The sequence below is a fragment of the Coturnix japonica genome, chromosome 7 (assembly GCF_054131305.1).
Source record: "Coturnix japonica strain WE chromosome 7, WE-NBRP24, whole genome shotgun sequence".
NCBI classification, from domain to species: domain Eukaryota; kingdom Metazoa; phylum Chordata; class Aves; order Galliformes; family Phasianidae; genus Coturnix; species Coturnix japonica.
This window is the reverse complement of record NC_140669.1, coordinates 13,700,046-13,716,177: the sequence shown is the minus strand read 5'-3', so window position 1 is coordinate 13,716,177 and position 16,132 is coordinate 13,700,046. Positions and strand designations below refer to the sequence as shown.

Sequence of the window (16,132 nt, the reverse complement as noted above, 5' to 3'; positions counted from 1 at the left end):
ATATTCTTTTAATTGGCTGGAATTTGTGAAGTGCCAGCGTTCATAATTCCAACTAGAGTAACCTTTCTGAGTTTTCTTTCATATGGTCATGTCAGGTCATAAAGTATTTTTGCAGAGGAAATACCAAATATTGCATTAAAAAGCATTTGGTCCTCTAGCCTCAGGGATCCACTGTGACTCTAGATCATAGAACACTGGATTTCTGGGGAGTTTCTTATCCTTATTAAATCTCATCAAGTTTTGCCAATTTGTTGCTTTTGTTTTCTGTTGTTAGTGGTTGTGCTTTTTTGGTTGGTTGGTTTGTTCATTTGTTTCACTGTAGTTTTCTAAGACAAGATTTCTACAGCCATATTCTCTCTCAGCTTCCCCTTGTTCCCCTGGCCCAGACTGGCTAATACCTCATTGGATCTTAGGCCGATTTCACACTAGGTTTCGGTAGTTCATAGCTTCACAAATGCTAGTAGCTAAATAAAGGAGAATAATCCAAATTATCTCATGTTCCCTTCATCCCTCTACTGAGGGCAGAATGCAACCATTACATCCAGTGGTAGAAACATGCCCAGCAGTCCCACTATACTTTGTATTTCGTTATCAGGTAGTTGCTGAGGAGTATGCTGAAGTGAAGGGAAATAACATACAGATTATTGCTGTAGGGATGTTGAAGTCAGGAGACAAAAGCTGCCCTTGAAAAATAAGTTTTCTCCTATTCACTAAATGACTGTATTCAAATTAATGAATAAAAATATATATATATTCTTTTGCACTGGGCAAGACTGACATCATTTCATAAGGACTCTCTTTTTTAGAGGAGTAAGACAAAGGCAGATTTGATCAGACCTTGCTGTCTGGTCTGGCCAATACTGGGTTCTAAAAACACAGCTAACAGAGTGCAGAATGCACATAGCAAGTAGAGGATCATCATGAGAAAATCCCAAAATTCTAGATTTTAGTGTAATAGTGGAGAATGACTTATTTATTGTCAGGCTGGAGACTTTTTTTGTGTTTCTTCATCAGGAAGTGTTTCTTGTAAGACATTAACTTATACAGCTGCAGCATGCTCTATGGACAGCAGTTCAACAATATGAACGCACTTAGGTGGCCAGAGATCTCTGTCACATGTCATCACTTCATAGTCTGTTCTTTGGCAAGAGCGTTTTTGGGTTATAATATGTGACCTTTGCTAAGCATATCATATAGATTTATGCAAATTAATCTTAGATTATAAGTTCCCTTTCATTTCCCGTCCAATTTTCTCTAAGCAAAAGAGTCACCTAAATTTATATTTGCTAGATGCCTGAAAGAATACTTTTCTAATGTCTGTCCTTTATTTGGAACAGAGCTGCAGCTCGTGACATTTTTGGCTCAGCCTAACTCATGAAGATGAGTTGACTCAGGGAAGGCACATGGCTTTTCTCTTCACACAGTGGTTGGCTGCGCACAGCCCCTGTGAGTGAGGGGTCAGTGCTCCAAAGAGTTTTCTCATTGTTTTTCAGGGGAAATTTGGCATTATTTACAGCTTCTTGATTGTGCAGAGAATGAGGAGGAGGGAAACATTCAGTTTTTTCCAACCCATATGTGTCTGGCAAAGCAAATATATGGAGAATGGTTTGAAATTTTTTTTAAAAGATTTGCTTTGAATTAAATTATCCAGCTTTACAATGAGGAAAAATCTGAGTCCCAACAACATAATTGCCACATCAGAGCTGTGATCTAGTCTCCAAGAGGATCTATTAAACTCCCAATGTTTTTCTAATGCCATCTCCCTCATTACAAATGATAGACATGTCTCCAGACTCTTAGAAAAATTCTAAGAAGGATTATCTTTACATTTCATCCATCAGTTAGGAGAGTCTGAGAAAGGTAAATGGAGGAAGAAGAGGAGGTACTACTGTGGCTGAAATTAATGAAGGGTGGAGGCATTCTGGGCAAGAGAATAACAGTGTCTGAAGTGCACAATATCTCAAGACTGTGTTTAGGGCACAGGTCAGCTATTCTACTGAGGAGGGAGAAAGACAACACTTAATGAGGAATATTTGGAAGCTATAAGTGTTTTAAGTGGGGTTTTCCTTGGGAAGCAAAGCACGTAGTTGTTGCAAGCAATGAAAGTGAATGTAAGGAATTAGGTGAACCACAGTTCTCCTTCTTTGTCCCCATCCAGTGGGAACATTTTCTGTTTTGGTTCACAGAGTTTTATGTTTTAAGAGGAAATGTATTTCCCTTGGGTCATACCAGATTCCCTTTGGTAACTACTGAGCTTATGTCGCATCCTGTTTCTACATACCCACTGAAGTCAGATTTTGCTTTTTTCTTTCAAATGTTATGAGTTTGTTTCTGTGACCAATATGACCACTGTTTTTATGTTGGACTTTTTAACAGATGCTTTACAATATCAGGTGATCATTCTTTGATGAATTCAGACAGAACAAAATGGCTCTCAGTTCCATTTTTAAACTTGGCCAGCAAGTTAACATTCTGCTTTCAAACATGGATGCTTATGGGAGTGCTAGAGATGAGTCTGAATCAAAATATTACAGATGGACAGTTTATGGAAGTCCTCTTCCTTTGATACCTGCACTGCTAGCATTTTTTGAGAAATGAAAAAGCAGGGAGTCCTTTTTGCTGCTATAAAATGAAGAACATTAGCAGAGATTCTGCTCTGAGTCTTCTCTACCATTATCCATTAACCACTTCAGGGCTGTAGAGACAGCTTTGAGAATCTTGGGGAACAGTGATGTGTATCCACATGGTTTTATTTATTTCAGCATTAATAAAGTTCTGACTCTGATGTTAAATTATTAAGGTCAACAGTTGTTGTTTTTTTTTTTTTTGTTTGTTTTGTTTTCTATCAGTGAATATCAACTGCCAGAAAGGATTTCTTCATTTCATGCATGCCGTTCATTTTGTGGACTGCATCACGATGTCTGTCTTATTTGGTCTCTCTTTCCATTGTATTAGGAACACTGTGTTCATTAACCATTGAGAAGGCCATGCCTGAAGATGGGGGAGAATACAAATGCATAGCAGAGAATACAGCAGGAAAAGCAGAATGTGCTTGCAAAGTGCTTGTGGAAGGTAAGTAGTTTCCTGGGTACAGAAAAAGCCTCTTTAATTTCATCCTTCCTTCCCTTTCTTTCCCAGTACCAGCCTTTATGAGCCATGTACTCAAAAAGTATCTCTGCCCACTTCTCTCCACTTTCAGTCTATACAGTAATTGAATGTGTTCCATAATGGAGCACAAGCAGAGACAATGCAGACCCAAAGACTCTGTTTGCTTTGTGGAATAATCTATATTCTCCTGCTGCTTACTATATTTCCACAAGGATTGTAGATCTGGACTTGTTTCTGAGCTATATGCATTCTTTAAAAGCATATGTGTGGAAGTCTGGTTTACTATTCTGTCTCAGCTCTACTCCATATGACTCCATATGTCAATTCCTTGCATTGACAGAAATTCAGTCCTTTTTTTTTTTATTTTTTTCTAGTGAAAGGGAGGAATACAAATTAATTAGCAGCTCACTTTTGTATGCTGGGTCTTAGAAGATGGATAATTTGCTAACAGGGGAATACTACTGTATAGCCCATGTCCATGACTGGCAGAGGGGAAGTATGGGTGTTACTTCTAAATTAGAATTGTGATCTAAAATTCAGATTGCTCCTTTCTACTCAATCTGCTGTCAGCTTCCCAGATGATGATTTTTAGATTCCATAAATAATCTTTAATTTCATTATATCTATTTTGTTCTCATGGACTCCAATTATGTCTGAGGGATATTTGACTTCAATCATCAAAATAGTTCTGGGACAAATCTGTAAAATCTTAAGTGTCTGGGCTCAGACCTCGCATAGCCTTCTTTTAATTGTTTGGTAGGAGATTCTGTCTTTCTCTATTGACTTTTTAGAGAATACAGTTTTCACACTCTGGTACATAGAGATAGGTGACTCAAATGGGTGATTCCATAAAATTTATGCTATCTTTTCTCCAGTAACAAAATGTTGAACAGCCATCTCCTGTACAAATAATTTGAAAGGTGAGTATTGGAAAGCTGTAAGCTGATAGAGCTATTGCTGCAGTCATAATCTTGAACTGGGATTCTTTCTTCTGAAGATAAATGTTGGGATCAAGCAATCTAACAAATGATGCTCATTAGAATTTGTTACCTGAAATGCTCTATGTAGGATAACAGTAATGAAAAACATTTGCATCTGCTGCTTATGTGTCTGTATCGTATGTGAACATACATGGGAATCACTGCTTTACAAAGTGTGCTTGTCTATATGGTTCATATAGATAATGGAATAGAAGAATGACATGAAAGAGATTCTTCAGGGTGAAATAAGGCTTCAAAGATGCCTTGACATCCTTATTTCCCTTTCATGTCTAGAGCAACCTTATGCAAATTGTATTTTGTTCTGTTGAGTCAAAATGGGCCCACTAGCTTTGATGGTGCCTCTTGTCTAGTTCTTCTCTTGGGCTCTCAGTGCAACCACTTTCATAGAGAGATTCTCCCTGCCCGCTCCCTCTTCATTTAGGAATGTGACATTCTTCAGCAAGTTTGTGCAGAAAATTTCGCTTGAAAAAAAATAAAGGCCAATGATTTCCTCCTCTAACCCTATTGAAATATAAAATCAGACAGTTCTTTCATTATTGTTTTTTAAATAGAATTTGTATTTTATTATTTGTTTTGATTGTAGATACCTCATCCACAAAGGCTGCAAAGCCTGCTGAGAAAAAGACCAAGAAGCCTAAGACCACACTTCCCCCTGTGCTGTCAACAGAAAGCAGTAAGTGACAGAGATTTTAATTACTTTCTTTTTACTGGAAACAAACAAGTGCTTTGGATTCCACAGTCATACCCTTCTGTTTACAGGCATAGTATTAGGAGCTTGTTCTGTTCCATTAACCCCTGCACATAAGGCTTGTGAACTGTGTTTCTGTCTCGTGGGGATTAGAAGTAAGAGCTAAAACCATGAGTTCAGATCTAGCCCACTCAGTTCTCAGTTTTCTATAATGATGCAATAAACTTATGACACAGATTTCTTTTTGGCTGCCTACCAAAGAGCACAGTGGTTTGCCTGCAGTCATGTTGTATGCAGTGTAGACAATATATTGTCTTACCATTGGTAGGTAAAGTATCTTTGCTGAATCATCTTGTAATGTGATCTTTTTTTTTTTTTACAAGAAATTTCTACTACTGCTTTTGAAATGAAGTGCTGATAGCATACAGATCTCAGGTGTCAATGTGAGTTCCTAAAAAAGGCATAAAGACAGAATTCTAATCGAAAATGCGACCTTTAATTCAACTGTGGCCTCCTTTCAAAAGAAAAGGAAAACAAAAGTTCATAATCTGGTTTTTCCAGCATGGAACATTTTCAGCTTTTTTTAGCAGCAGTCAGGAATCACTGCAATTTTGTATGGACTGATGACCATACGTAATAACTGTGCCTCTGGAATTGTTATCTTATGTAGAGCTATGTCCTGGGTTACAGCTGTTTCTTAGTTGCTTGCTGAGCATTAAAACTTTTCCCTTCTACATGTTATTTAGGAGCGTGTGAAGGGTCACACCAACATGCTCCACCTCTGTACCTGAGCTTGAAATGCTCTAAATTATAGGAATCAAGAACGACTTTTTAATTTTTTTCTTAGACATGAAAAGCCATTCAAAGCTCCACAGGATCGGGTTTTGAACAGTGTTTTGTATACACATATATTTCACAGAAACCCAGAAAGGTTGAGGTTGGAAGGGTCCAACTCTTGCTCAAGCAGGGACACCCAGCACAGAGTGCCAGGGCTATGCCAAGGGGGCTTTTGAAGCCCTCCAAGGAGGAGACTTCACAACATTTCTAGGCAGCCTGTGTCAGTGCTTCATCATGTGCACAGCACAGAAGTGCTTCCTGATGGTCAGAGGGAACTTGTTTTCCAGTTTTTACCCCTTGGCTCTTGTCCTGTCCTTGTGCACCACTGATCAGAGCCCTGGCTTCATCTTCTTTGCACCTTCCCATCAGCTATTTGTAGACACTGATACAATCTCAGTCAGCCACTCCCCACAGTTTCCTCTCATCCTCCCAGCTGTGTTATCAATTGCAGCATCCCTGGAAGAATGCATGAGTAGGAATGAGACCTAGATACAGGGATACATGCCCTGATCCCCATCCTAGTAGAATCACTGCTTGTCTTGCTGTTGATATTAGTGAAAATTGGATAGGAGTAAAACAGAAGTTCGTAATTCTGGATTTAGTAATAAATGGGAAATGAAGATGGAAATAATGGTGACTGTTTTGTTGGTTTTTTTTAAGAATTCCCTTCTTTTCAAAATGTCTTGAAAGCATCTTTTCTGTTGCACTGAAAACAACCAGGGAACAAGAGAGAATGTTGGCATATTTAATTTTAAAAGGATTTGGTTGCAGAGATTCCATGGGTATTTTCGAGCATCTCAGCCTTAGTCTCTGGAAGACTGCCTGAAATGAGAAAAATATACAAAGCTGATCCAGTAGACTTCATATTTTCAATATGAACTGAAATTTCTTTCAGATGTAGAGAAGTTCCTTATCTGAAAGACAGTGAGCTTAACAATTCAGTTACTTGTATATCTTTTCCAGTTCTCTCCAAAAGAAATCACAATCTACTAAGCAGATAAATTTTTACTAAGTGCTATTCTAGTCTTTGGTGCCACATCAACTCATCAGCAGTCCTAATGGCAAGTGGAGGGAACTACCTGGAAGAAATAGCAAGGAAAAATATCCTAACTATGCCATTGAATGAATTCTGTACTTTGAGTAACTGTTTCAGTTCCAAACCTCTCACCTGTTCCTTTGAATAGGTTTTGGAGAAACAAAGACATTACGTAGCAGAAATTAAATAGACTGGGAATGTTTAGTTTTAAAAGGTATTACTGAGAAGGAATATGATAAAGTCTATAAAATGATGAACAGCCCTGATCTCCTGTGCCAATTGTGGAAAAGAGCAAGAAATGCCATTTCTGGTCAAATTCAGAAATGAAATGCCATTAAATTCAGCATACACTTCACTACACTTTGCTTTGTTTATTCTTCCTGGATTTATAAGATTGAAGTCTATGAAATCACAACAGTATATACTGTATGGGTATAGATGCTGTATATGTTAGGTCACCTTAGGAAATACTTCTTAGAAAAAATACTCCATACTGTCTATTTTCTGTAAGAAAGTAGAAGTCAAATTTCATATGGTGAGCATCTATGTCAACATTTCCTCCCTCAGGATACCTTAAAAGAGATTCCAAGATTTTTGCCCTAGTAGGAACCTTCAGGAAGTCTTATGGAAATTAATTAAATTTTAGTTCTTGAAAGTGAAGATCAATATACTTCTCTTTCTGAAGGAGAATCAATGTTATTGGCATACTAATCTGTAGACATTTTCTCACTGTGACAATTGTTACTGCCCCACTGACTGTACTATAATAGGAAGAAACTGCATCCCAGTAATTACTACTGAGGAAAGAATGGGTTTTAATGCTTCAGAAAATGACCATCTGAAGTCTAAGTATTGGATCAAAGTGTTTGGAGACAAATGATGGTACTTGAATTCAGGCTGAACAATAGTATTTCTGGAAAAGAACATCTGGAAAAGACAGCAGTGGTAGAAGCACTAATTTGTTGTTCTCCATGAAGTCCAGTCCAGTACTGCTGGCTAATGCCCAGTACACATTTTGATTCTCTGCCAGGTTACTTTATAGCTCACACCACTCTGACATTTTCTGAGTTAATATTGGCACAGGACAATATTTTCCATGTGTTTTTCATACGGTCCATCCTACATAGCTGTATGTTGACCGAAGAAGACAGAAATGTTTATTGATTGTCTTATGCGAAGGAAAATGAGGGTAGTTTTTGCAACATGGCCTTGAACTGAGGAGGTGCCACACGCCGTCAGTTCCCAGTGATGTCACTGATGACAAATTGCAGATCTGTGGCATGTAATAGAAATACTGACCAAAGGTTCTTTTCTAAAAGAGTGGCCTGCATCCACTGACTTAATTAATGTACAAAGGTACAGAACATCTAGCTTGTCCCACAGAAATAATTTGGAGCTCCTGAATGTCCAAATGCCCTTACAGTCTTTTTCCTTCCTAGTAGACTGGATAGCAGGCTAGTGACCTAGGTTAGGCTGCTGATTGTACACAACTATGCACAGCGTTTTAGCATCTGCTGCTAGGTGTTCTTATCGAGTGTGAGAAACACCAAAAATGGAATCTATATTCAAGAAGCTTCTCTTGCTCCCATCAAATCTTTCAGTGGAACTCACACAACTTTGATTGTAAGCACTGTTTGATACTGGGCCTCTTCTGTACTTCAACTGCAGAAATTGCTCAAGCACTGTGCTGACAAACTGTGATGGAATTGTTTTGTCCTCTAGCTGAGCTGTTTTAAATGCTAAGTTACTTTGAGCATACTATTCTGCATTGCTGAAGCGCTGTGAGCGTGCTAGATCTCTCCTGACTGGAATGCAAGAGTGAATATTTCTTGGATTATTTTTTTTCTCATGCAGGAGGCTAGATTTTTATATATATTTTTTTCAATTTGAAGGTAGTCTCTGAGTGTTTTAGAAACTAAGTTTGGAATGTTGCAACAAAATGTTGGTTGTTTTTAAAGAGAAAAATAAAAGCCCTTAAAAATTGCTGAAACATAGAAACTGAAAAAAAGTGACTTGTATGGCATTTAGCTCTTCAATTTCCTCATGTCGTCACATTTAATTTCATTTAAGAGTTCTTCTCTATTTCATTGTATTTAGGTTATAAATGGTTATTTGGAAAGAGAACTAGGCATGTGCTTCTTGAGAAGCAATCAAGTGAAACTAAGCTCTCAAACCATGAAGCTTTCAGGCTACTGGTTCTGGTGCATTGTCAGTGTTGTTTTTCTCTGTAGAGATTAGAATAGGTTCATGAATATATTAATAAGTTAGTAAATAATTATGTGTTTTGCTTTAGTGCAGCTTTAGCCATCATCTTTCTCCTAGCTTATCTGCTCTGAGAAATGCCTGTAGTAAGTTTTTGTACCAACAAGGAAGTTTGTGAGAGAAGCATGGATAGAATGGAATAAGTCATTGCCTTAAATGTGAGGATTTTACTTTTCTGTACTTCCTAGTCTCAGTCACTTCATGCCTTTTAGCACCAGAAATGGTTAGTGGAGACAAAAGCTGTCTCCTCTGTATCATACTCTGATGTCTGGTCAGGAAGAGGTTATACTGTCTTTCTCCTTATGTTTAACAGAGTTAGGCATTTACTCTGCTTACTTACTAGCAGAAATCCATCAGTACAGAAGAATGCACATAACTTTAGACTTGTCCCTAAAGGAAAACAGAACTGGTTAGAAATGCTATCCTGAGTACTGCTGTTTTTTCAGCCTGTAATAGAGTTCTACTTCGTGCTTTATGAAAGCAAGTTGTACAGACAGCCATTTCAGGGGAGGGCTATGCTTATTTTTAGTAAAATTCCAAAAAAGGAAAACAAAAAAGAAAGAGGCTTCCGAACGTATCTGCTCTCATGAATTCAGCATCAGGGCAAAGAACTTCACAACCAAATGTCCCACAGCTATCGGCCTGTATGGAATCTTTCCCTTTTTTAGTGTATGTGCCCCCAGACACAAGCTCTCTAAGAGGCAAACCTGGCTATAAAGTTATGTAAATACCAGCCTTGTGATGTTTACATTAAGTCATTTCTAGAAGGCAGATTCGTTTAAGGAGGGAATATTATGTTCTTTTTTTTTTTTTTTTTCAGGCTGGTTTTCAGCTTCAGCCTTTTTCAGTGTAAATATCATAAGAGAGAAAAGGTCTTTTTTTGCTGAAAAAGTAGCAGAAGCAGACTTACACTAACATTTCCAAGAGGCTCAAATATTTTAACGAAAACAATCATTTGACCTCGTCAACTTTGATGAATCTTATTAGATTCTTTCACTGTCTCCAGCAGCTTTTGAAACAAAAGCTGCTTTCAGAAAGATGCATGAGATGAGCTGCGATTCTTAAGGATGGTCTAAGAACAGTAGAGTGTGCATCATCTGCCAAAAAAGTCAGCTTCAAGGATGCAAAGACATATCCTTCTACTCATTTGCTGATACACTGCCCCTGCCTTGCATTTCTGCTCAGTGCTATTTGTGTCTGCAAAACAGGATATTCAGCCAGACCTTCCCGCAACCCTTTGCAGTCTGCATGGTTTGATGAAATCCAGTGACAGTCTGTATATCCTCAGTTAAGTGAATGTAGTGTCCTGATGGGTAACAACTAAAAATTAAAGAAGTCTTATATTTTCATATAAAAATCAGTACCTTACTTGATTGGTGGGTTTGTGTTCTTCATTTTGCTGCTATGGAAACCCTCATTGAGGTGAAACTCTTTTGAAGTGTCTTAAACATAGCTCTTATTTTTCTCCAGAGTTAAGAGGGGCACTGTGCATTTATTCCATTTGTAGGGTAAACACAATACATAGTGGTTAATTATAAATCCCTGTCTATTCAAGAAGATTATTCTTTAATAGTGATTAACTGAATGTGACTGTAGTTGTAAATGAAGAAATTATGCTATTGAGGTCCCTTCTGTGATGAACTGGGAGTGGCTGATGGTATAACAGGAAATGTTATAGAGAAGTATCTGAGGATTCAGACATTCATTTTGTGTATGTATTGTGTAAAGGCAGCAAATGACAATGTCAGCCAAGTGAAAAAAATTATTGAGTTATTAAGAGTTAGAGTGAAACATGAGAATTTGGAGAATGAGATCACCCCGCCAGCACTTCCCTGACACTTGCAACAACCAAGAGAATAACATGCTGGATTAAGGAACATGATTTTTCTCCTATTTGTCTGCAGTGACATTTCTGAAAAATAGCTGTAGTATCTACATTGAAAGATGGCATTTACTTCTTTGTCATCAGTGGTGTTCTTTGTTCATATCAGGCTTAATGGAGTGTGCAAATTCTTGACATTACTTTAACTACTACTAAAAGACACTATAACTCTGAGGATATACCCAGCAGCCGTATCTCCCTGAGTTTAGAGAAGAGGAGAGAATATGATATCAATTGTAGCACCAAATAATTATGTATTATTAGATCATATAACTGAGTTATTTTGCATAAGTTTGTGCATCCAATGCATACTAATGGCATATTTTCATCAATGGCGTTTAACAGCATACAATAGGTTGGATTCTGCAGCTCTTCCAAGTGGCACCTGATCACAGAAGTAGTTTCATCTACATCACTGTGACTACAGCCTGAAATAAATGAGTTTCAGCTCAGAGTGTGAACATGCAATGACAAAGAGGAGAGCTGTTTGCAAATACCACTTTTTGCTTTTGTTCATAGAACTTGGATGGGAAAGAGAAGCTGGAAATATTTTTGCTGTCACTCACTACAGTGGCCAGGGGACAGCTCAGTCTGATGACCCAAAAAGTAATGAGTCCCTTTTAATGAGCAGTGGGGCTCTTTGAAAGCCTTTGTTTCAAAAGAGTTAAGCCCACATGGTAGGCGTGGTCCTGTTATGTCAGGATAAAATCTACAAAAGTCTTAATCAAAACTTCTAATTATGCTGTTGAGCTGTCATTGAAGAAAGACCTCCTTGAGAGATATCCAGTTCTTTTTTGATACAGCCATAAGCACTGCAAGAATATCCCACCTCTTCATTATTTTATTGCATCTGCCTTGAACAGAAACAATACAGACAGAGCACATAGAAGCTAAGTGTACTTAGAGAGAAAACAGCTGTGAAACAGAATAGTTTGTAAGAAGGTGACAACTTCATTGTACAATGAAATATTCTGCAGAATGAACTGGACAAACACTGGTGTTGGCAGTTAAACCATCATTTCTTTATTAAAGCATTTGGTCTTTTAATAACCTATAGTAAATCAGTTGTGACTCTAAAAATTAAATCAGTATTCACACAACTGCCCATTGCTTGATCTGTAACATTAGATCCCCACAGTGAATTCACATCTCATGGCTCCTTATTCTAAGGGTCTCTGGTGACATGTTGCCTGGTGTCATGTGCAGCATGTAGTCTGCTAGAAACTAAGGAGGTTAAAGTAAAAATCTGGTTTTTTGGTGGGAAGGTTGTGGGGTTTCGTTTGTTTGTGGGTTGGGATTTTTATTTTTATTTTTATTTTTTTACTGCTCTTTGTCTTCTGAATTTGCAATATCTTTAACAAGGAGCAAAGTCAAACCTTTGGAGAGTGTTATGGCTTTCACTATGCACACGTGGAAATGCTGCCTGATATTCAAAAGCATGTGGCAGATACTGCCTCTACTGAAGAAAATAACATCTTAGTAGCAAGACCAATTCAATCAAGCTGCCTACCTGAGCACAAGAAAAGAAGAAATGTCCTCTCAGACCAGAGATCTAATCTAAGCATCTCTGACAATCTTTTAGTGGGTAAAAGGAGTGTGCTTTACTAGGAATTATTTCTTCCGCTTCTGGAATTCAGTGGTTTGAAGGCATCCCATTCTGTTACATTTAATGGCCAGCACTAGTTGTAACTCTTATGAATTTGTCCTTTTGAACCTCTTCATGTTTCTGTTGTGCTAAACATTACTTGTTTGTGGACATAACATGCACGCCACATTTAAAACCACTTCTATTTCCTTTATTTCTGCTCCCTTGAAATTCAAGTAGCCTCTAGATACCTTTTTTAAACTTTTTTTTCCCTGAGAAATGGTAAATAGTCATTTTCTACCTATTTTTCTTCAAAGTTGTTTTTCTACTTAGCATTCACAATTTTCTAGAACGTTGGTTGTCCCTGCTTAAGGAAGAGGACGTGGCAGAGAACTGATAGGAGTATTTACTGCCAGTACATGTCTCTTCTCTAGCTCACATGGGACATAAGAAGTAGCATGCGGTATTCACTGTATAACTTTAACTGAGCTCATTCAGTATTGATTATGCTGGAAATTTTAGCAGAAATTCAGTATGAAGTGGATCTTTGACTGGTGTTTTCACCCCTGTTAAACTGCTGTGAGAAATGGAGTATGATGGAGAATGGGATACGTGTAGTAGATGACTTTGACTCTTTTAAAAGTTCTAGTTTGAACTGTGAATATCCTGAGGATCATTCAGAATAATTAAAGTGTTTTTTTCACAGTATTTTAAACTCATTAGTTTAATATGCTGCAAGAACATAACAGATTTCCAAGTACCAACAAAGCATCACTATGAATGTAAGCTTCAAAGTTAATCTACTTCCTTCCAAAACTCAAAACTTTTAATTAACTTTTTTTTTTTATATGTATATAATTAGGTGAAGCAACAGTGAAGAAGAAACCAGCTCCAAAGACCCCTCCAAAAGCAGGTAATCGTTTGCACATATCATCCTGTAGGAATTAATTATAAACCATTACAGTTTTAAAGATTGGTCAATGCACTTCTAAGTACAGCTGTTTACCTGCTGAATTTATTGTGCATATGTGATTAAATGATGGCTATTAAGTTCTATGAGGAGAAAAATGGAAAGCCAAACCGTTTTTACAAGCTTGTTCACAAGCTAAAAATTAAATCATGAGCATACAAAAATATTTCCTACTATCGAATGAACTACAGCAAAATCCCATAGCTTGTCAGCACTGTAACTCCAACCCTTCTGAATATCCACAACACAGCTTAGCCTTCAGTTAAAGGGGTTTTTCAGTGTATCACAGGATGCCAAATCTGCATAAGTACGTACCTCTGAGAAGCTGAAAAATCAAAGATGATTTCCTTCCATGCCTGTGTAATAGATTTCCCACATGAAGCTCATCTGGCCTCTGAACACAGATGGTCAAAGGCAGCTACTGGATTATAGATTTTCTCTGTGCTTTTATTATGAAGCAAGTTTGCAGACTCTGTCAGCACATGCAAACTGAGATGACCTTAGAAAAAATGAAAAGTGAAGGAGAATCCTGCAGCACACTTAGCGAACTGTTTGTTTGGAACTGGTGAGCAGCTTTAGCTGCTTTAGCCTTCATGTTTCTGTATGTTGGTCCTGTATGAGCAACACTGTGACGTGTAGATGGTTACTGTTTCTCTACAGTGGAATAAATAATATTTACAGTGTTGTTCCATTGCAAACAACAGGTGTGTGCCAATCCTTGTTTCAGACGTGGCACTGAAACTGCTGAGCTGAGAGAGAAATGTGTTCTGAGTTTTAAGAAAAATAGTAAGTATAGTAACATAAAGGGATTGGTGTGATTTGTTTGTTTTGTTTTGTTTTGTTTTTATCAGCTGCTCCCCCTCAGATTACTCAGTTCCCAGAAGACAGAAAAGTCCGTGCTGGTGAATCAGTGGAACTGTTTGCCAAAGTAGCAGGAACAGCACCCATAACTTGCACCTGGATGAAATTCCGTAAGCAGGTAACTTGTTTTCTGGTCTCTCTAACAACTGTGAAACAACAAAAAAAGTAGAGCTGGACAGGAACTCCATCAAGCCATCTTGTCCATTTCTCTTCTCCAGGACCTAGCAGTGTTCATGCCATTCCTGACAGATTTTTCTCACTGTTGCTGAAAACATTACAGTGATGGAGATTTCACATCCTTCACTGACAACCTATTTGCACTGCTTGCTTAAATATCCACAGTATTAGATTTCTTTTTCTTCACACCAAACCTAAATCCTTCTTGTTACAGTTAATACTCATTGCTGCCTGTTCTGTCTCTTTAAAAAAATTGCTGCTTCTTTGAGAAAAGCATTGGAGCATGTAATTAAAATATAGGTGACTCAAAGAATATGGTACCTGAAAGGTATTTGTCACAGGAAATACTTTTTTCCTTCAGAAACAACCTTTTCTTCATTGATGCTCAGTCTAAAGCTGTGACAGAGGGGTAAAAGGTGGTGTAAAAATCTTGAATAAAATATATTAAAACACAAATGTCACCATGCAAGGAAAATCAGCAGTTCTGCTTCCTTCATCCCCTGGGCTTCAAGTTCTTTCTACTTGAATTACTTTTCCTTGAATTACATTGCATGTGTCCACAAAGGCAGCTTATACAAAGTTACCTTAATTAAAACACTTGAAACCAAACAGTGCAATATTCAAATGCTGCATTAGGAGAGAGCAAATACAGATATGTACTGTAGCTGCTATTGTGTTTGTTTTTTTCTGAACTTATTATACACTCTATAGAACATAAACAAAAACGGCTCCTCCTACAAGGAAGTTTAGACTGTAAACTCAGACAGGTCAGCATTAAATTGAAAGAGTTCAAAACAGTTTGCTAGTCAAAGGGTCCATCTTTGCTAACCTCAAATAACCTCTTACTTTAGGAGAAAGAATATGGGGTAGGTTTGGGGTTTTTTTTACTGAACTCCTGAATTTCTGTCAAATTCTTTAATGTAGAGATTGAAGATTAAAAAACAAAGATTTACTCGTTTCCACATAAACTGTCCTCAGGTGATATTTAAGTCCCTGTTTTGCTGAACATACATAGACTTTGATGTCATTTTTATGTAGAGAATCTATGTGAAAAAAGAAACCAGCATTTCATGATAGCCATAGCCACTTCATAGTCTGTGATTATTTCCATTTCTAAAATGATGGTTAAAATAATCATCTTGATATCTGCTCAATTATTCTCTATGACACAATTTGAAGATTAGCAAAATTGTACATTACAGTGAGATTTTTTTTCAGGTATGTCGGGATGAAAAGGGATTGATATAGAAAAGAAAAAGCATCATGAAGGTTAATAAATAGTACAGGAGGATAAATAAGGACAGCAGTCTTTCACTTTTTTTATTAAATTGGGAACCAACTACTACGTATTTTGCAGCATAATTATTTTACTTTCTTTTTCACATACGTTTCTTCACATATTTTTTTTTTCACCTGGATTTCTTCCTTTTCTGTAAATGCAGATGATTTGGACTGTGTTCCATTTCCATCTGTAAAAGTGAGAATCACAGTAGTGTTCTTACAGTCTTCCTGGGGACTATCTGGAGCAGTTGTTTGAGCAAAGCCAATGAGTGGTTAATTCTCATTTCAGCCCTTCCTCTGTATACTGCAGTAAGCTGAAGGGATTCATCCCTTCTATGCTCCTTCCTCACATTCCTTCAGGTTCTGAAAAGCCACAGTGACCTCCTACAGGTATAATCTGGATGAATATCATTGCTGAAACAAAGGGAATGTCACCTTATGATG

At 37.5% G+C, this 16,132-nt stretch overlaps 1 protein-coding gene across 2 annotated transcripts in view; it reads left to right on the top strand.

The window, feature by feature from the left end:
* The window catches only part of MYLK (myosin light chain kinase), a 170,986-nt gene that overhangs the window by 115,503 nt on the left and 39,351 nt on the right, over positions 1–16,132 (top strand). For both annotated transcript variants that reach the window (XM_015868725.3, XM_085552314.1), the window contains 4 exons: positions 2,956–3,072; positions 4,693–4,782; positions 13,262–13,312; positions 14,221–14,348. In XM_015868725.3, the coding sequence (XP_015724211.2) occupies positions 2,956–3,072; positions 4,693–4,782; positions 13,262–13,312; positions 14,221–14,348 (386 nt within the window). The remainder of the gene's footprint in view (positions 1–2,955; positions 3,073–4,692; positions 4,783–13,261; positions 13,313–14,220; positions 14,349–16,132) is intronic.